The sequence below is a fragment of the Chelonoidis abingdonii genome, chromosome 5, assembly GCF_003597395.2.
Source record: "Chelonoidis abingdonii isolate Lonesome George chromosome 5, CheloAbing_2.0, whole genome shotgun sequence".
In the NCBI taxonomy this organism is placed as follows: Eukaryota; Metazoa; Chordata; order Testudines; family Testudinidae; genus Chelonoidis; species Chelonoidis abingdonii.
The window spans coordinates 90,936,792-90,958,031 of NC_133773.1; the positions used below are offsets into that span (position 1 = coordinate 90,936,792).

At 40.4% G+C, this 21,240-nt stretch overlaps 1 protein-coding gene across 1 annotated transcript; it reads right to left on the bottom strand.

Annotated features, from left to right (window-relative positions):
* Positions 1-4,522: 4,522 nt before the first annotated feature.
* On the bottom strand, positions 4,523-20,094 carry TRMT9B (tRNA methyltransferase 9B (putative)). Its single transcript, XM_032799008.2, has 4 exons — positions 19,643-20,094; positions 18,590-18,744; positions 10,561-10,734; positions 4,523-6,065 (listed from the first exon to the last, which is right to left on the bottom strand). Exons 1-4 carry the CDS (start codon positions 19,726-19,728, stop codon positions 5,041-5,043), a joined length of 1,440 nt encoding a protein of 479 aa, XP_032654899.2. The 5' UTR covers positions 19,729-20,094; the 3' UTR covers positions 4,523-5,040.
* Positions 20,095-21,240: the final 1,146 nt, after the last annotated feature.

A 21,240-nucleotide genomic window follows, 5' to 3' on the forward strand; every position in this document is an offset into this window, starting at 1 on the left:
CCCCGAAATCAGCTGGCATGACAATTCACTAAGGGCCAGATTTGTAAAGATATGTCAGTGCCTAGAAATGCAGACAGGTGCCTAGTGGAATTTTCAAATGCATACATAAGTGTCTAACTCCCATTGGAGATGCACTATCTGCCCCTAGGACTCTGTCTACATACAGTGTTTGTACTAAAGAAACCAATTTAGTTAAAGGTGTGCAATCTTCTGGTGTGGATGCAACTAACTAGAACAAGATATAACAGTAAAATCACCAGACAGTTGCACCAACTTAACTAAACTGTTTTTTCTATTGATTTAAATTGGTACAAAAGCTGTATGTAGACAAGGAAATGCCTCAGTAATCTTTCTCTGTGCCTCAGAGAGCGGTTCTGAAGTGCTGCAGATAGGAGCGTATGGGTGCAAGTATGGCTAAGTTCTAGTTAATACTGAGTAATTCTAACAGCAAAGAACTTCTCTGATTTGACAGTCAGTAAGAACTTTCCCAGACACAGTTTCCAGTGGATAACAACATCTTTATTAATGCATCTTAAACTGTGTAATGTTTCCAGTAAATAATATTTCAATAGAGCAAGATTTATTTTCAGCCAAATGATGGTTAATATCTGTAGTTTTATATGTGGATTAAGAAATGACTATAGTGTAGTATTTAAACACAGCAGATTCAAATTACAATAATGAGTAGCTGCCAGAATTAATACAGGATAAGCATAACAAGAACTCACAACAGAGATATGAAACTGTATATTTGATCTAACTAGTAACACTGAAACATCCAAGTTGCACTGAAGTATTAATATGGGCCTACAAATGGATCACACAAGTAAATCCCTACACTCCAAAGATGACCCATTCAGGTCAACGGAGTGCACATGTGAGTACAATTCAGAATGGATGTAATTGCAGGATCAGGGCCATGTTTTTTAATCAGAACACAGTCAGATTGTTCATTATCAATCCTGTGCTACTGTAACACACTACGTATCTCTTAACTGAGTATCATTTTAAAGTATACACACAAATAACATGAATACTAGCACTTATCACAGATGAACACTTTTACAAAATGTATAGCTTTTCATAACCCATTTGTGCTTTTAAAACGATTCCCCTCTTCAATTTGAAGAAGGAAAATGAATTGTCTTTTGTAGAAAAACAATAGCTTTTGCACTTATAAATATTCACACTCAAAAAAGGCAAAACGACATTTATCAAATATTGTATTTTTGTGTTCCATCAAAAATAAGTTTGTTCAATTGTAATATGATTTTTATTGCAGGTGTCAGTTTAAATTATACATTTTAAGAGTTAAAATAGCAGCCATTATCAGTTAATTCAGACTGACAATGTTAAATATTAAGTTAAACAGAAGGAAACTGGGCATCTTTCCTCTTCTGATCAAGATATCTCAAAGTACAGTTAAGGACAGGTTGGTGACCTAGGAACCAATTGAAGTCAGTGGGAGTTTGGGGCTTTAATGGAACCAGAATTTTAATTCTAGAACTTTCTATTACCAAACAGAAGACACAAATCCAAACTTCACTTTTTTTCCTGTTAAGGGCCAAATCCTGCAGTTCTGACATCAATGAGAGTTTTATCTTAGTAAGTAGTATAGGAATTGTATTTATTTAATGTTAATTATGAGCTTCGCTATGGCATTCACCATTTGTTTGAACCCATTAAGCTATGATCCTAAGCAAATAAGCACTGGGATCACACGTGGGTTTTTTTGGAAATGTCATGTTTCTCATGATAAGAGAGAATCATAGGGTGAGATTCACAAAGGGACTTGGGTGTTGCAATGCTGAGAGTTAGCATGCCTAACTTTTAGGTGCCTAGAAAATCTCAAGAACATCACTGCAGTCCACAAAGCTGTTAGACAAGTAGGCTCCCTATACAATGCATGGGGAGAGATAGGCACCTAAGAATGCATATAAAAAGCCAGCATGCTAGCCAACGGGAGATGCCAACCACAGTAGGTGTGCTAAGTACCTGCCCGCAGCAGGGCTTATCTCTGCTAGTGATTAATAAATAGGAATCACTGTCCTGGAGTCAGGTCGCTTATGCACCTAAGGCAAGTCTTGCAGGAATGAGTTTGGAGCCTGCCTCACTCGGTACTAAACAGCAGGAGGAGAAGCTGGTGGTGGTGCCACCTGTAACTTTTACCCAGTGGTTAGCGCACAGGCCTGGAATGTGGGAGACACCCAGGTTCAATTCCATCCTCTCTTCCAGAGGGGGAAAAAGAATTTAACCAGGTGTGTCCCACCTCTCAGGAGAGTGCACTGACCATAGAGATATGGTATATTCTGAGGTGTGGCTTCCTCTGTCTTTCCTGTTGGCGCTGTTCCATTGTGGATAAATAATGAAAAAGTGGTAGGACATGGAAACTCCCACTTCTAGGGCGGGTGCCCTGATCACTGGGTTACAGAATCAATCTCAGTCTCTCTTCAGCCCAATGACTGTTCCACTGTGGATAAATACTTAAAAAATCATTGGGCTAGAGAGAGAGCAAGGGTGAAAATGACAATGAACAGAAACTGTACAATAAGAAAAACCATGGAGGTCAGTCTATTTAGATAATTTTTAGCAAAAGAATATATATAATATATTATTAAACTTTATATCTGAGGCAGTTACATATAAAACATTTACACTTTTACTTCCATCAGGGTCTGTGATTGAACAAGCTAAAAGCTATGAATTTATATATTGTAGAATGGGTAACATTTCAAAAGCATTACAGTAGTTTTGCTCTTGTTAAAACTCCTCTTATATGCAGTATCTCAAGTTCTTTACTGAGTAATTAGTCAGACATCTTAATTACCAAAGTCAAATTATAACATTCAGTTAAACTGCTGCAAATACAGAGGGACAGTCAATGAAGCCAATGGAACTATGCCAATTTACACCAGCTGAGGATGTGGCCTAGAGTAATTTCACTGACCAAATGTAGAATTTGGTCCTAAACCCGCAGTGATGACATATGCAAACAGAGCCATCATTATGGCTCAGTCCTGCTCCCACTGATGTCAGTTACAGTTTTGGTGCTGAATTCAGCGACTCAAAGTCAGATTCTGATACCCTTACCCCTGCTAGGTAGCACCTTACTCCATAAGTAGTCCCAGCAAAATCAATCACATTACTTAAGGAGTAAAGTACCACTCACTGTAACAGTGGGCTAATCTAGTATAATGTGAGTGTGATTGGATGCCGTGCTCAGCAAGAAAATTTACCACAGAGTAGGTAGTATTTTACTGAGGGTACATCTACACTACAAGCACCATAGTGGCAAAGCCACAGTGCTGCAGCTATGCCGCTGTAATGTAGACACTTAATATAGTGACAAAAGAGATTTTTCTATCGCTATCGTAAATCCACTCCCTTGAGCTGTGCTAGCTAGGTCTGTGGAATAATTCCTCCACTAGCTGCGTTTACAGTGGGGGTTAGGTCGACAACTGCAATTGCACTGGGCATGAAATGTTTCACAACCCTGAGCAATATAGCTAGGTTGACCTAAGTTTTAGGTGTAGATCAGACCTAAAAGAAGGAAATCTGCCCAGGACATCAGAAGTATCCTCTAGTCCTTTGAAAAATGGTTCTTTAGAGGCATCAGGGACCTTTTAATGTCCCATTTAAAATATGGAAGACGTATTTTAAGGATTTTGCTATTTGATTCATAATGTTTTATTCACATACTTGACTCATATTTTCTACATTTCTTAGCATACCTTTAAGAAAGTATATATTGTCATTAAGTATATAAGCTGATCCAATACTATAGATAAATCTGTCTTTTAAACTAAGCAGAGATGCACTAGAATTATACTAGTTTTACATAGTGCTTCCATGTTTATCTCAAAAATATACACACCTCAAATCCATTTGATTTTCTGTACTCTTCATAAATAACAGTTATTAAAATTAGTCTCAGTGAACAGTATTTACAGATAAGCAAAACTTTTAAAACTTTAGAAAATAAATTAATGTATTTGTGATAGAAAATACAGAAGACTCAGTCTCAACCCATTAGCTCAGACGCATAAACTAGATCAGCGGTTCTCAAACTGTGGGTAATGACCCAGTTTTAATGGGGTCACAAGGGCTGCCTTAGACTTGCTGGGGCCAGGGGCTGAAGCCAACGCCCGAGCCCCACTGTCTGGGGCCAAAGCCTGAAGGCTTCAGCCTTGATCAATGGGGCTGAGATTACAGGAACCCCTGCCTGTGGCTGCTGCCCTTGGGCTTTGGCTCCCAAACCCAGAGTGAAAGGGATTGGACGAGCTCAGGCTTCAGTCCGCCCTCCTGGGGTCGTGTAGTAATTTTTGTTGTCAGAAGGCGGTCATGGTGCAATGAAGTTTGAGAACTCCTGAACTAGATTGTTAAAAAAAACAAACCAAAACCTTGAACAAATGCAGCTGTCCCATTTGCTCCAGAATGCTAAGCACAAAGCACAGACTATTCACGGCTTGATCATGCAAACATTTATGTCTATGAGTAGCCCATCCTGAAGACCACAATGTGCTTAACTTAAAGCATGTATCCAAATTGGAACTTAGGCACATGTTTAAAGTTAAGCATGTCCTTAAGTTATTTGCTGAAGAAGCATGGACTGCTGAATCAGGACCATACTGAGTAAAGTTAACACACATGCTTAAGTGTTTTCATTACCAAGCTTTACGTTTACATTGAGCAAATATTTCTCATAAAAGATGCCCTGATCCTTATCTTATAAAAATGTTTTGTTTATTTTTCAATACAAAAGTACATTTAAAAACTGAATCATTTGCTAAAAGCAATATAAAACTCTTAAAAGCCTATCTTTGACAAAACATAAGTATTGTTGTTTGCCTTTTACATTCTTATACACAGTATTTATAGATACATACAAAATGAAATCAGAAATGGATGGAACACAACTACATGAGACTCAAATTCCATTTTATATTGCACAATTATAACACCACCACAGAACACCTTCAAGGAGCAGTGTTCAAAGTTTTCAATTTTCAAAAAATTTTGTTTTGTTTGCTCAGTTTGCAGTTACTTTGCTATTTTCTCTGCAATAATGCACCAGTTTCCATGATCATAGCAAGAACTAATAATATGGAGCTCAGGCACATTCTCTTCCAGTAAACAACATAGCTCTCCTTCCCGAAAAACATGATAATAACGCATGAAGGCTTTTGTATCCAATATGCCAACAACCTGATCCTCAACAGCCATTGCTTCATCCAAAATAGAATCAGTGGAGTCAGTTGTTAAAGTTCTTTGAAGGAGTTTGCTAGCGGTAGACTTACCATCTTCATCTCTACTATAAGTACAGTTGTTGTCCCCGTCTTCCACAGGACCACCCAGAAAAGATGTTTCTTCATTCTTGTTCTGACCTACTTCATGGTGTTCTTCATTTAAATCCCTTATTACACCTGAGGCTGTCATCCACTGTGGTTTTTTGACAGTCGCATTTTCCATAAACACTTCATCATCATCTAAACTTTGCTCTTTTAATAATGGCCCACAGTGACCTAAGTCTAAACTGCAGTGTCTTGACGGTTGAATGGATATGGTACTGTTTGCCCATCCTCCTACATTCTTCAGAGATTTCACCTTCTCAGTTTTCTTTCTTAAGGTTGATTCATCAAGGGATCTGGAGAAAAACCATGAACGAAAAGATTTCCCTAGAGCTCTATAGAATCGATTTTCTTCTTCTTCAGACATTTTCATGCAGCAGGTTTTGGCTAAGCAATGGTCTGTACTGTGGGAAGTTTTTCTATCAAGTTCCTGTTTAAGATTAATTGGGTAGCTGCATTCAGAGTCTACTAGTTGCTGTGGGTGTTTTTTTACAGTATGTTCAAGATCACTCTTATGTCCAAACTGATTTGATTCTGATAGAAGCCGGGAGCACAAGTCCCTATTCCATGGAACAAATACATCTTGTTTTTCAAAGCGACGATTTTTTTGTTCCATAGCCCAAACATAAATCATGATCTGACCTCCAGGTATCAACACCCTTGCCATTTCTTTTATTGCTTTGATTCTTCTTTGTTTAGTTGAGAAATGGTGAATCACTGTGAAGGAAGGAAAGGCATTTCAACTTAAATATTGCTACTGTTACATTATTTATTTTTTAAAATAACCTTCAGTTAATTTAGCGCCCATGAAAGATTTCAACTGACATTGCTGGAAATATAAATCCTCCATCTAGCCACAGAACAAGTACAGCAGAAGGTAATAACAGTACAAACCTTCTCCATACTTTCCTAACAATGTGCCTTAACTACAGCTAGTCAGAAAACTTTGATAGAATCACTTTCCATCAGAAAATGCAGTTCCATCGAAATAGAAATAATTGGCAAAATCATGTCAATTTTGCAGAAATTTCACTTTGGAGAAAAACTGAAAAAATTCCAACAAAGTCAAAATCTCAACGTTTTCAAAACGAAACATTTTGATTTTTCATTTTTTAATTAATTTTTGTTTGAAACTTTTTTATATTGTACTATAACATTTTAAATCAAAATCAAAACAAAACTTGTCACTAGCCACAATCCAGAACAAGAATTTTTTTCAGAATTTTCCTTTGTGAAGAATTTAGAAATTTTACAGGTTTGTTCCAATTTGAAACAAAGCCAAATCGTGAGGTCTCAAAATACTTCATGAAATGGAATTTCCATCCTCTGCCCAGATCTCAACTTAATCATGTCCTGAATGGAACGCTTCTAGCCATGAATGGCTAGTTGAGACTCCCCGGCCCATTCAACAATTGGATTTCTGATTAATTAAATTAAACTATCTCAAATATGCAAATTGTTTGGAGGATAACCAAAAATGACTGAATACTAAACTAATATCACTTCAGAATAATATGTTTTAATTTAGGTACATTTAAAATACGTCTATCCAAACCTCCAGGTGGATATATAATATATTAATGAAAAATCTGTACAATACATGAATTGGACTAGTGTACAAACTAGAACCATGCTAACTCCTCTCCATGAACTGAATTGCCCATTGAGTCTACTCTCTTCTTTACAGAAGATGCCTGGAAGAACCAACAAGCTTTGCAATATGACCTGAAAGCCACCATTTCCAGGCTTTGGTTGAATAAGGAAAGGAAGTTGAGAGCACATCATTGAGAATGCCTTACCCTAATTTAAACAAGGGCTCTCTTGGCTCAGGAACCTGACCTGTTCACATCTGCTAACATATCACACAGTATAAGAGACAGACTGAGGTAGGCAAAGACCCAGACCACTTGGGGATTTAACATAAAAGCCAACATCTTAAATTTCATCCAGAATCAGCTGTTCACAGAGTACAGGAGTAATGTGCTTCTTATTGAGTTGCCATATTCTGAACTAGCCACAATTTCTGACTGGTTTTAAGGTGCAGCCCCATGTTAAGCACACTTCAATCATCATATGTGAATCTCACCCCAGTTAGTTGTGTCTTAATTTGTCAAAAAGCATGGTTAAGATGTGCAAAAGAGTGTGCAACCTTCTTGCCAAGTGCTAATGATAAAACCCTACTGATGTTAACTGGACAACTAGGAGTAGCTGAGGACTCAATATTATACCTAGTAACAAACAGTGAACATGGTCCCTCAATAAGGGGTTCTACTATTCCTCCCCCCACCTTGTCAGTACTGTCTCACTCTGATGTAGATCAAGGCTCAACCAGCTCAGTTTCTTAGACACTGGGATCAGATGAGACAGAGACACAGAGCAGAGTGAATGTCTCATACTGAACACGCTTCAGGCCATACATCTTCACAACACCTCCTGGTAAATGTTATCAAAGGCAACTGGCAGAACTGAAAAAATCAGGATGGATATTTGATCTTTGTCTATCACCAGGAACAGATAATCAGCCAACACAATCTGTGCAGTCTCTGTCTGAAAGAGATTCTGGTAATGGGTCAAATTCTCTTCCTGGCCAAAATGGCATAATCCCCTTGGTGGTCACATAGCCAAACATGTTTTGTCAATGGGATTCTGCCAGTGTCAGCCAGAAGAGAATTTGACCCATTACACAAATCTTTTCCAATCTCCAAAAGTGGAAGGAAAAACAGTTAGTCTGGAATTAGATGAACATGAGTACACCAAATCTCAGGGCATCTAGGCTTAACATTCATTATTGTTATCTGTACAAAAATGTGATTAGCACATTTATATTTGACAGGATAACAACTCACATAAATATTATATAAGCAGGCAGCTCTTTGAGATAGATTTGCTATCAATGGGATTATGCCAGGGTAGCAGAGAGTTGAATCTGGCCTACTGTCTTATAAGTAGGAAAAGGAAAGCAAAGAGGTAAATTCTGTTAGCATGTTAGTCAGTCTCTTGTCCTGTATGCTTCTGAGCATATTGAAGCAATGCATTTTACTCACCACATATGGAGTAATTTCTTGGTAATGTAAGACATGTCTACACTGCAATTAAACACCTGCACTGGCCCATTTCAGCTGACTTGGGCTCACAGGGTCCCAGAGCCTGGGCTCCAGTCTGAGTCGGAACATCTATGCTGCAATTAAACAGCCCTTTAGTCTGAGTGCTGTGAGCCTGAGTAAACTGACTTAGGTCAGCCATGGGTGTATAATTACAGTATAGACATATCCACAGAGTGATCAACTTGAGTGTCCCAGTTCCTGGAGTCTGGTCTGAGCCTCTAGGGGTCCTCCCAAAGGGCTACAACTAATATGGCTACCAAAGCCCTCTGATACCATTCCCAGAATGCTTTGAGTCAGGGTTGGTACAGAAGGAACTAAAAAACCCTGCTGGAGCCAAGTATGGAGGCATGGGCTAATCTGGACAAGCAGTCCAGGGGACCAACGGCACATCAGGACTACATAGTCCCGAGCAAGTTAATGGGGGAAAGGGAAGCCTGCCCCCCAAAAAGAGAGGGCATTTTGATTTTGGATGGGAAGCTAAGGGAGAGACAGCACATCTTATGGAGTTCCTGCTAAATTTTCTCTTCCTCCAAACACAGTTGTTGTACTGTTGTGAGACACTAGCTGCATGGATCAGGTAGCTCTAGCATTGCAGTGCCCAGCATATAGGTAGATAGATGGGAGAGGGAGAGAGAGAGAGCTCTGAAGCTGGCATCAGCTACCAAAAGCCAGCCAAGACCCAAGGACAATTCCAAACCAGGGGACCACTGAGCCCTAGTGAAGTCAGGAGAGGGCTCTGCCACAACTAGGGATGAAGAACAAGTAAAGTGATTTTTGTTTAAGCTGGGCAACACACACTACAGCACCTGCACACCCCATCTGAGGACTCACAACCTCAGCCATACCAACCACCTCAGGTAAGCGTTAGGGAGGAGTTTGTGAGCATTAGGAGATGAGGAATTGGCTTATTTATAAATGCTGGTTAATTATTAGTTAATCTTAATCACTTTCTTCCCCAGATCCTATTTTCCTCTTCCCGATAAAGTTCTCTCCTTTGTTATGCTGTTATTTTGGGGTATTATTCCTTTTTCTGGGGTTTGTTTTAGTTACTGTATTGTCCCCTGTGTTCTGGGCTTTACCCTTCTTGTCAGCTTGTAGTATCATCATGGATTTCTCAAGGGGCAGCACCCTTTTTCTCAACCATGGGGAGAAATCACTCTGAGTGGAGACACCAGGCATCAAGAAAGGAACCCAAGACCCAGCCAGCAAAAGGAAAGGAAAAAGCCACTCCCAATATTAGTGATATCAAGCACCTGGGAGAGAAGAGGAAGGAAGCTTAAGACACGCTTTGGAGGAGAGGGCTACAGTTTTTTTTCTCATATTTCATTATTTTGATAGAAGAACCTGTGACCAGCTGTGTGGTGGTAATATGGCACACAGGTTAGTACTAAAAACGTTGTAAATATGTTGTAATATGGCACACAGGTTAGTACTAAAAACATTGTAAAATAAACCTGTGTGGTGGTAATATGGCACACAGGTTAGTACTAAAAACATTGTAAAATAAATCCAGGGAAGAATATTGTTAAAAATATCATCCAGAATGCCCTTCCCTCATCTGTTCCTCTTGTATTTATATATACAAGAGGACATGGGCAATATATTCAAAAATGAAACTCAACAGGACTTAGGCATCTAAGTTCCTTAGGTGGTTTTGAACTTTTCCCCATGTCTGCTCCAGAAAAAATGCATATTCTTAACACATGCTAGTTAAGGTGAGTTGTAGATTTGACATGTTGTTGGTCAAGGTAGACCCAGGGAATCCGGGAAAGAGTTTGCCTTGACTAGCTACGTGTTTTAAAATTACAACTTGACTTGCTTACACTAGGATTTTAACACACATTAAAAACAAAACTTTTTTCCTAGTATGTACAAGGCCACAAAAATAAATGGTACTTCCCTAGTCAATGTCATTGTTATGAAATTAAACTGAATACATTTTCGTCCTCAAGTTTCCTATCATGAAACTCCATTTTATAAGATTTAAAAGATAGCTGCGTGGTTTAAAATAACCATGACAATGAGATGTAAGAACCAACTGAAAAAACTATCCAAAATATTTCATGTTTATTTTGGAACTGAACAAACACTCTACTGTATTCTCTTACCTCCAATGGAGATGATTGCATCGAAGCACTGATCCCTAAGGGGAAGATTAAGGTTGTCACATACTGAGACTTCACAGCCTTTCTTCCTTGCAATATTTATCAAAGGTTCGCAATAATCACAGCCCAGATTAAACACCTGACTGTTGATACTGAGATACTTTCCGGTCCCACATCCTACAAAACAATAAGCTTTATTACACAGGAAGCAACCTATTATGAAATTCCTTCACCCCACCTCTCATCCCTCATGGAAAAGTGAAAACACTTTGTGCCAAAATAGTCTTGTAAATCTTTTAATTTTAAAACTATCCTAGAAAATGCAATGATCCTGCTTCATTCCCACTGAAATCATTTTGTCTCTGTAAAATTACATATTAACATCATCAGACATGTAACGGTATTTATAACAGCAACATGAAAGCTTTGTAAATTCATGGCACAGTGGTACAGATCATCAATAAATCATGAACAAAATTAAAGGCCAAAATTCTCCTCTTCAATCCACAATGTATATATTTATTCAGGATACAAAGTTTCTTCTGATGTCAATGGAAATACTGCACATGCAATTACACCCTAAAAACTAGACCGTGCAATGAATTTCTCTTTGGATGGGCTGGGGAGGTAGAGGAGAAAGGAATCCTCCCCCAACAACCCATGGACTACTCTGCAGCACAGCTGCTACTGCACACATCCCTAATGCAGCCCCTTCATGAGGAGTGAGGGAACAAACAGGAGGATCAATGAAGTAGTGGCTCCTTCAGCCCTGTCCCTGATCTCCACCCTGTAGCCATTGTTGAGTAAGCTCCATGCCATATGTGCCACCCTCCAGGAACCTAGGAATATTGCCCTGCATGTTGTGCAACAGTTCTACTGCCAGTCAGATCTCTGTGGTTGCAGAGGAGATGGCAGGATTTGCCCTAGACTGCTGAATACAGATCTGCAGCACAGATGAGAGAGGACAATTTTAACTTCCAAACACAGACTTGAAAATGACCAAAGTTCAATGGTTTCTATGCAACAGAGAACTATTTCAGTGTTACAGGCACATCCTCTTTCTGTTATTGTTTTAACAACTTCACATTTGTATGTGTAATTGGCATCTATACAATGTGTCTTCTACCTGGAAGTATGGTAAGAAATATTTAAGGATCAGTGCTGTTCTAAATTCAGAGTGCTCTTCAATATCATATGCATTACAGGCACTTTTCAAAATTAGATTAAGAAACATTCAGCACAGTTATGGGTCAGTGGTAGAGAATAGTATCTGAAAGTTTACACCCTAAAGGCAGGGGAACAGCTAGGCACAGAGAACCATTTTATTCTTAGTAATTAAATTTAAAGGCCTGAGTTATCTTTAGAAACAGCACTGCAGCTTGCAGCCCTCCTGCTTTCATTGATGATAATGTGCAACATTATCTACAAAGACAGCACAGGAACTGTGAGAAAACAGCAGAACACTCGAATTGGTAAAAAAGAGCACATTGCTAGAGCAAAAATCCAGCATTATTCCTAAGAATAATGCTCAAGAGAAATGAAAGAGACTAATATATTAAAGCAGTTCAAAGAAAATATGAGATGAAAAATTAAGATTTGCATGTTAATAAGAGAGTGGGAGTTGTTAAATCAGAACAAAAGTATAACTGATTATTGTTAGTAGCATGAACACTCGATTAAAATGTAAATTGTGTGTATACTGATTAAAATGTTTTAATTCAGTTAATTGAAAGGTAGTTTTTGCAGAAGAGTTTTTATAATCTCAATGCGTACTCTGGAATAAGGGAACCAAAAATACTGTTGTGCTACCAACAAATGTTTCTATTGTAATAATTGCGAGCCTGACTAGTGGAAAGTGGGTGTAGGTTCATGAATTGCTACAATGACCTGTTATATAAAATTGTTTAAGAAAAGATCTAAGAAGGTGTCATAAACAGATAGCTAAGGGTTAATGTTTCTTTTACCTGTAAAGGGTTAACAAAGGGAACCAAACACCTGACCAGAGGACCAATCAGGAAACCGGATTTTTCAAAGCTCAGGGAGGGAAGTTTTTGGGTGTGGGTTCTTTGTTCTGTCTGTGCTCTCTCGGCTATGAGAGTGATCTCTATCTCCAGGCTTTTCTAATCTTCTGTTTCCAAGTTGTAAGTACAAAGGTAGAAAAACAATAGGCTTATATTGGTTTTTTTGTATTTACATGTGTGTAGTTGCTGGAATGTTTTAAATTGTATTTCTTTTTGAATAAGGCTGTTTATTCATGTTTTCTTTTAAGCAATTGATCCTGTATATTGTCATCTTGATACAGAGACCATTTTTATGTCTTTTTCTTTCTTTTTATATAAAGCTTTCTTTTTAAGACCTGTTTGAGTTTTTCTCTGGTTAAGGCTAAGGAACGAAGGGAGGGGGAAATCCCTTTGTGTTAGATTGACTAAGCTTGAATTTGCATAGCCTCTGGGTGAGGGGGAGAGACACTTAATCTCTCTGGGTTTGTGTTTCAAGGAATGGAAGCAGGGAAATCTCCTAGTGTACCCAGGGCAGGAAAATCTGGGGGGAGGTAAAGAGGGAGAAGGGAAGTGGGTTATTTCCCTTTGTTGTTAGACTCAGGGCATCTGAGTCTTGGGGTCCCCCAGGGAAGGTTTGGGGAGACCAGAGTGAGGCAGGCACTGATTCCTGTCTGGTGGCAGCGCTATCAGATCCAAGCTGGTAATTAAGCTTGGAGGGTTCATGCAGGCACCCACATTTTGGACGCTAAGGTTCAGAATTGGGACTTATGCTTATGACAGAAGGAGATAGAAAGACTGAATTACTTTCAACAGAAAATGTTTACTGATACCAGTCAACTACTTGGTTAAGATTATGACTCATAAAGAATAGGAATAAGGGACAGGAAATCAATGGACCAAAATTGGTGCTTCAGAAATTAGGCCTTATTGTTGGGCAAAATAATTAGAGGATGGCCCAATCCACTCATCGCCCTTAAACAGAGGCTTGAAGGAGAAAAAGGAACTTTCACCATCACAGCGGGTGCAGTAGCAGGATTGTTGCCATGACATCAGACCTTAATAGTCTGTGGGGAAGGTGGACCATCATCACTTCATCAGTGAGGATCCGAGCCTAATACATAATAATAGAGATCCCACTCTGTCTCCCCGCCCTCACGTGTCCCTTTCCGTCCCCCATTATCTTCCTCCTGTCCTATCTCTCAGTCTCTCGGCTTTTCGCCTGACCCTGAAATCAACTGTATTGCACAGCATCAGCATGGCAAGATAAGATGGCCAATCCAGCTCTGCTCAGCCTGAGAAGGACCAGTGAAGCTGAGATGATGTCCCTGATCAGAAAGGCAAGCCAGGATACAGAACAACAGCTGTCATGGCTGATCAACCAGCCCAATGCATCTATCAGTGACTGAGCAGTCACCCTATATCCTAAGAACCTCAACAAAAGCTATATTTTCTCTTGTGTCTCAGTTTTTTTGAAAGTGGGATGGTGACTATCATTCCCAATTAAGACTTGAACAACAGAACTAACTTTCTTCCCCACCAAGAAGGACTGTTCGGCAGAATAAAAGACTCTAACCCTATATTCACCCTCTTTAAAAGAGCATTTGATAGGTTTTAAGTTTGTTTTGCAGCATCACTCAATTTCAGTTTCAAAGTTTTTTTGCCTTGTTTTGTTTCTTTTCCTTTTGTGTGTTTTTATTGGTATGTTTCTAACCTTTGGCATGAATTTTATAGTATGTTTGCCAGGGTACTAACCAGGCTGAGGTCTCTGTATATGAACCAAACCATGAATCTTCTTTAACACTGATTAATGTTAAACAGTGACAGGGTCATATTAATACCTTTGACTCTTTAGGCCCTTTATTACATCTAAATTAATTCAACGGTTCTCAGTTCCACATTAGAATGAAACTTAATATTGCTAACCCCTCTAGCACCCTATGATACTGTATGTACATGGTATTAATTTGTAATAATATTTAGTAATAAGGCAATACGTGGGCAGTTCCTTTTTATGAAGCTATAGTACAGTCGGCCACCTCACATGCACCCCTCATGGCTGGGATGCCTCTGCAGTGCCCTGCCTCAATTTACCTCTTGGTTCCTCAATAAACTTAAAAAGAGGCTTTCACAAGTCTAGTAACAGTCCTTCTTGGGGTCTGATTTTCTTAACAAAGTTCCAAAACAGCCCAAGAACTCTTAAGCAAGGCACCCCCGCCCCCTGAGGTATTGTCTCTTACTCCTCTCTAAGGCACTGGAAAAAACACAAGCCCTGCCGTCCCTTCTCTGTCTCTCCCCAAGGGAAAAACAAAACTTCCAGCTGCGTCTTTGTACCCAGCCACAACTCCCTTCCTTTAGGATCACTGCAGAAGAGACTCTTCCTGCAACTTTATTCTGTCATCCCTCTTGGCTATTCACAGATCTCTGTGTTTCTACCCCCTCAGAGCCTGGTTCAGTCACATGACCACCTGTCATATGCCTTGATTCATACTCTCCACCTGGGGAAGTAAATAGCTGGGTCACAGGTTGGCTGAGACCTATCTCCCTTTAGCAGGGCCAGCCACCATGTGACAGAAGCAATAATCAATTCCTAGGTAAACAAATTACAAGATCAAACACTGAGTAAATTACCCTGAGGAGGGAACAATATGAGGATCATGGACCAAGGGGCATCCCATCCCATTATCATTAATATGCTATGTGTAAAACAAACAAAAAAAGTTTTTTAACAAAAAATGTCCTGTTAAATAAAGAGGATTTCAGCATTCTAGGCTTTCAATCAACATATCTACTCTCAAAAGCACTCAAATATTTAAAAGAAGAAAAAATGAATACATAAAAGTACTCTGAGATCTCTGTGATTAGGACCAGTTAAAAAAAAGTGAACTCCACCACCAGCTCCTTTCCCAGTTTTCCCTGACATCATTGATTAGTTATGCATCTCAGAGAACTCACACCAGGTGAATTGCTCATAAATATGCTCAGGACAGACAGAAATACTGACCTGTTCATCTGGAAACTATATTCTTGGTATCTTAACTGGTGGATTTGTGTGGCACTGATGCCAGATCCTCTAAGGTAGTTAGTCACCTAACTCCCACTGGCGCCTAACTACCTTTGAGAATCTGGACCTGACTCTGTAGCCTAATGTACAGGGCATCCTCTTTGGACGACATGATGTCCAGGAGACACTAGAGCAAAGTAAAAAGTGTCCACAGGTTTGGTTTCAAGCTTTTGCAAAGTGAAAAGACATTATAACTGAAAATTGTGCTGGCACAGGGCAAAACAAAATAAAACCCTAAACTTTACACAAGGCCTGGATCTTTTAGGCATCATAAGTCCTGGCTTGATTAAAATATACATAGAAGTACTCTGAGTACATCAGGCCCGCTCAGGGATACTATTATGCTTATTTTGTAGGCATGTGCCTTCACTGTCAGGGGTATTGTAACCTGGAGCACAAGATCACAGCACCACTCAGGCTTCGTTCCCGCCATCAATAGTGTTGAATCATAGAATATCAGGGTTGGAAGGGACCTCAAAAGGTCATCTAGTCCAACCCCCTGCTCAAAGCAGGACCAATCCCCAGACAGATTTTTACCCCAGATCCCTAAATGGATTGAACTCACAATCCTGGGTTTAGCAGGTCAATGCTCAAACCACTGAGCTGTAGGGAGTGACTTGCCCACCCTAGCTGGGCTCCAGTTCCACTGTTGCTGCCACTGGCATCATTGCACTGGGACTGAGGTGACCTGCCAGGCAGACAGCCTGGAGGTACGAGCAGGGGTGGGGGTTAGCAATACTGCTCCCACCAGAAGTGGGGCTGGGAGAGACCGGATTGGGCACGGCCTCCCTGCGGGGAGGGTTGCGACCTCACAAGCCTGGGCCCTCTCTGACATCCCCATTCCTTCCTTGGAGCCCCCATCCCCACACACATTGAATTGAGAGGCTACATCCGCCCCGAGTTTCCTCAGTTTGGGAAAGGCCGAAGGGCAATTTTTTGTATAGTGATTTGTTCCATTAAGTTTGAAATACTGAAAAGGTGAACTTCACACTGTTTTAGAAAACAAACAGTATGCATTTTGGTAAAGGGTAGACATTCCTCTCAATTTGATTTTCGGGGACAGTATGTCCATTACCTCTTAGGATTAGGGATGGTGTAGGTCCCTTACTCAATGAGGCAGGTATCCTAGTGGTGGAAGATATGGAAAAGGCTGAAGTACTCAATTCCTTCTTCACTTCAGTCTTTACGGGCAGGATCAACTCCCAGACTACTACACTGGGGGAACACAGAGAGGAGAGGAGGAGAGCAGCCCACTGTGATAGAGGGTTCAGGTAGGACTTACTTAAAGAACGTAGACTGTGCACAGTGCTATGGGACCAACGAACTGCATCCGAGGGTGCTGGGGATTAGCTGATGTGAGATTGCAGAGCATGTTGACCATTATCTTGGAGAAAATTCATGGTGAACGGAGACGTCCAGAGAATGGAAGAAAGAGCAATATAAGTACCTAATCTTAGAAAGGGAAAAGGAGGATCCAGGGCATACAGACCAATACAGTCTCCCATCAACCTGGAAAGATCATGGAGCAGGTGCTGAAGGAATCCATCCTGATACTAGAGGAAAAGTGTGATCAGAAGCCAGTCAGCATGGATTTTCACCAGGGGTAATCTCATGCCTGACCACTGATTGCTTTCTATGATGAGATGACTGGACTGTGATGGGGCAAAGCTGTTGATGTGTATCCTTGACTTTAGTAAGGGCTTTTGACACGGTTTCCCCACAGGCATTTTTACATCAGCAAATAAGGAAGTATGGGTTTGGATGAATTGGACTGTGAGTGCGATGAGAAATTGGTTGAATCAACGGGCTCGCGGGTTAGGTATATGGCACACTCTCTGTTGGCAAACCAGTTAACACGTGGTGTGCCCCAGGGGTCTGTCTTCAGGGCCCGTTCTATTCAATGTCTTCATTCATGATCTTGATGATGGGATAGATTGCACATTAAAGTTAAATTTCTGCAGATGACACCAAGTTGGGGGAGTGGTGGACACGCTGGGAGGGCAGGGATAGGATTCAGGGCGACTTAGACAATTGGAGAAGTGGGCCACAAGCAACCTCATGGCAGTACAACACGGACAATGTCCAAAGTCCTGGCACTTAGGACAGAAAAAAACCCATGCCACTGCTACGGCTGGTGGATTGTTTGGCAAGTAGCCAGTGCTGAGAAAAGGATTTTGGGGTATACGGTAGATGGAAAGTTTGACATGAAGCCTACAGTGTTGCTCTTGTAGCCAAAATAGGCTAATAGCATACTGGGCTTGTATTTAGTAGGAGTGTTGCCAGCAGATCGAGGATATGTGATTATTTCCTCTATTCGGCAACTGGTGAGGCGCATCTGGAATATTGTTGTCCAGTTTTGGGCACCACATTACAAAAGGACGCTGGAACCATTGGAGAGATCAGCGGAGGGCACAAAAATGATTACAGGACTGGAGCACATGACTTATGAAGGAGGACTGAAGGAATTAGGCTTATTTACCTGCAGAAGAGAAGACTAAGGGGACTTTGATAGCAAAACCTTCAACTACTTGAGGGGTGCTCCAAGGAGGAGGGAGCTAGGCTTTTCTCAGTGTTGACGGAGGACAGAAACAAGGAGCAATAGTTTTGAGTTTGCAGCTGCGGAAAAATCGAGGCTGGATATTAGAAAAAAACTCTGACTTAGGTAGAGTGGTTGACGTATTTGGAATGTGGTTCCTGGGGGTGGTAGAATTCTCATCTTTTAGAGCTATTTAAGGTCTGGCTAGACCGCACCCTGGCTGGGATTATTTAGGGAAAGTGGTCCTGCCTTTAGCAGGGGGTTGGACTAGATGACCTCATGAGGTCCCTTCCAACCTTTTGATTCTATGATTCTATGATTCTTTTGCTGTTAAGAAATCCCTACACACTAGATTTCAAGGACAAGTATGATAAACATAATGTGTAAAACAAATGATGACATATGATTTTTCATTCAATAAATACAGTAACTTACCTATATCAGCAATGAGACTGCCAGGCTTTTGCTCCAACAAAAACTGACGAACACGAGGCCATGCTTTGCTCTGCAGGTCATTAAAATAGGAGGCTGTGCTTTCATACACACTATGTACATGCTGATTTTCCAGCTGAGTAGCCTCATGTTCCATCCTGAATACAGCATAAGACATAATAGACAAATATGACATACAGAACATAAATTGTAGTAGCACAGATTGTAAATGTTTGTAGTATTTTACAAGTCATGCCTCTATAAATTCACATTTATAAAATTATAAGACTCATTTATAGAGTGCCTTTTCATCACATAGGGTCAGTTACTGCGCCACTGAAGTCAGTAGGAGTTTTGCCACTGACTTCAGTGGGTATAGGATTATGCCCAAAGAGCATCATGCAATGACATGTGTACTGGTATTCATACTTACAGGATAATTTCACCAATGAAATGCAGGCACACATGGGGTGGAACACATCAGAGGTTTCACAATGCACAGCAACATTACACAATAGTTTAGGGCACAAAGTGAAGAATACTCTCTCCAATTGAAACTACAGGTAAATTTAGGCAGGCAGAATGTAATTACCTGAATTGAAATTTGGCCAGGACATTAACACTAAAACACTTAAACCATGTGTAATGCCAACAGACCCCGGTCGTCGACAGGCAGGATTGAACCCCTGGGGCCTCTGGAGCTTAGTGCATGAGCCTCTACCACATAAGCTAAAAGCTAACTGGCTGTTAGCTAAGGCTGTACAGCAAACTCATTAATCTCTCTCCATAAGGGGTCTTGGTGCCACTAGATGGGACACAACACCATGCCCAGGAGGTGTGTGGGTTACACATGCAAAAAAGGGAAACCTCTAATGATCTAGAGCTAGTTGGAGAATTTTCATCAAAACAAAGTTTCAACAAAAATTATGATTTTTTTCCATTTTCTACCCAGTTTAGTAAGGATTTCAATATTATGACTCATCTCAAAGATGGCACCTTCAACAGCACAGGGCTCCTGAGGCCATGCTGGATGGGTACAGAGTCACAGAGAAGTACCTCCACTGAATTATCACCATTACTTTTTTGCAGTACCCTTGATTTTTCTTGATGTTCTCCAATCCAAGCATCCACCAGGCCATCATTCTTTATCTCCTGAGGCCTAATGAGATTACAGGCCAAGATGTTATGGTTGCAAGCATTTATATGGCATTCTTCATATCTACTCACGTTACTGATGGCCTATTCAGGAATTACTTCTCCACATCAGAAAAACAGGACTCATTAATCATCTAGTATTTTTATCCAAGTAGTCAGCAGAAAACTAAAGCCTGTTTAGAGATCTCCCCTGAAGAATCAAGTAATATATTGTATAGAAGAAAACATCAAAGTGATTCATTCAGTTGCATTTGAAAATGTCAGAAATCACACCTGACACTTGACATATAACACATTCCTCTGGATTTTCTTTGATTTTCAGGTACTGTTTGTCTCTGGAATCATCTTCTACCTATCCTCTTTACTGTTGCAATAACTTATTAAAAGGTAGGATTAAAACAGGCAGAATTAAAACAGCAAAACAAAATGGTGTGTGTAATAATGTAAATTATGTAAGGCCCCGATCCTGCAACACTTTAAATATGTACTTAACTTTGAGTGTGCAAGTAGCACCATTGGCTTCAATGGTATTTGTGTGCTTAAAATTAAGCACATATGTGTGTGTTTACAAGATTGGAGCTGTGAAAGTAGAATGAAATATATTGTAAAAATATAAAGAATTAAAGAAATGTTGTGTGTACCTTTAAGCAAAAGAGCTGAAATGCTGCAATTCAGGTGTCAGGAACGCAGACATTAAGGTAGAACAATTGCTCCACTTAAGGGCGATTGGTGAAGTATTAGCCTTAGATCTATAAGAGTTAGTAAGGAAGTAGGTAAATTTTACAGTTTTGCTCTCTTTGTCCCTTTGTTTAGTTTGCGCCCTTTTATTTGTATAAATAAGACTGTTTGGGTCTTGCATGGAGGCTCACATTATCTGGGTGTATTAGCAGAGCGCTGTGCTAATAAAACAGAGTGGTCTGACAAACTGTGAGTCCTGAGTCTAACTTTGACAGAGCCTAACTCTTCATCTATTTTATCTGTTTTTTTGGCCTGTGGCATGCAGCCAGTCTCGGCAAGTTGTGGGAGGGGAGACAGTACGGGGGACTTGGCTGGGCCCCTCCAGGCAAGTGGGGTGGTTGTGTGGTGCAGCATGGGCCCACCCCTGAGGGAAAGTTTGTAAATAGTGCCCTCGCACTGCGCTGAACGAAGCAGGGCTGCCCCTGCCGAGCCAGCCCCTGGCCAGCCACTGGCTCCATGCTCCATTGCCCCCATGGGGGCCCACAAATATGTTTGGCACCAGGCCCACAGAAGGTTAATCCAGTCCTGGATAAGAGTATCTCTCTGAGCCTTTTTCAGCTATCATTAACTAGTGATAGTTAACTGGACAGATAGGTAGCTGAATGAAACTCAAACGCCTTTGCTCTCCACCACATTCCACTTCTCTGTTTTCACTTTTTAGTTACACATACCTCATATGCCTCTTTATTTTCTATATCCCTTCCCTTGCATCACATAGAGCAGCTACAACACTTCTAGTTCTTCTCTTGTTCCATTAACAT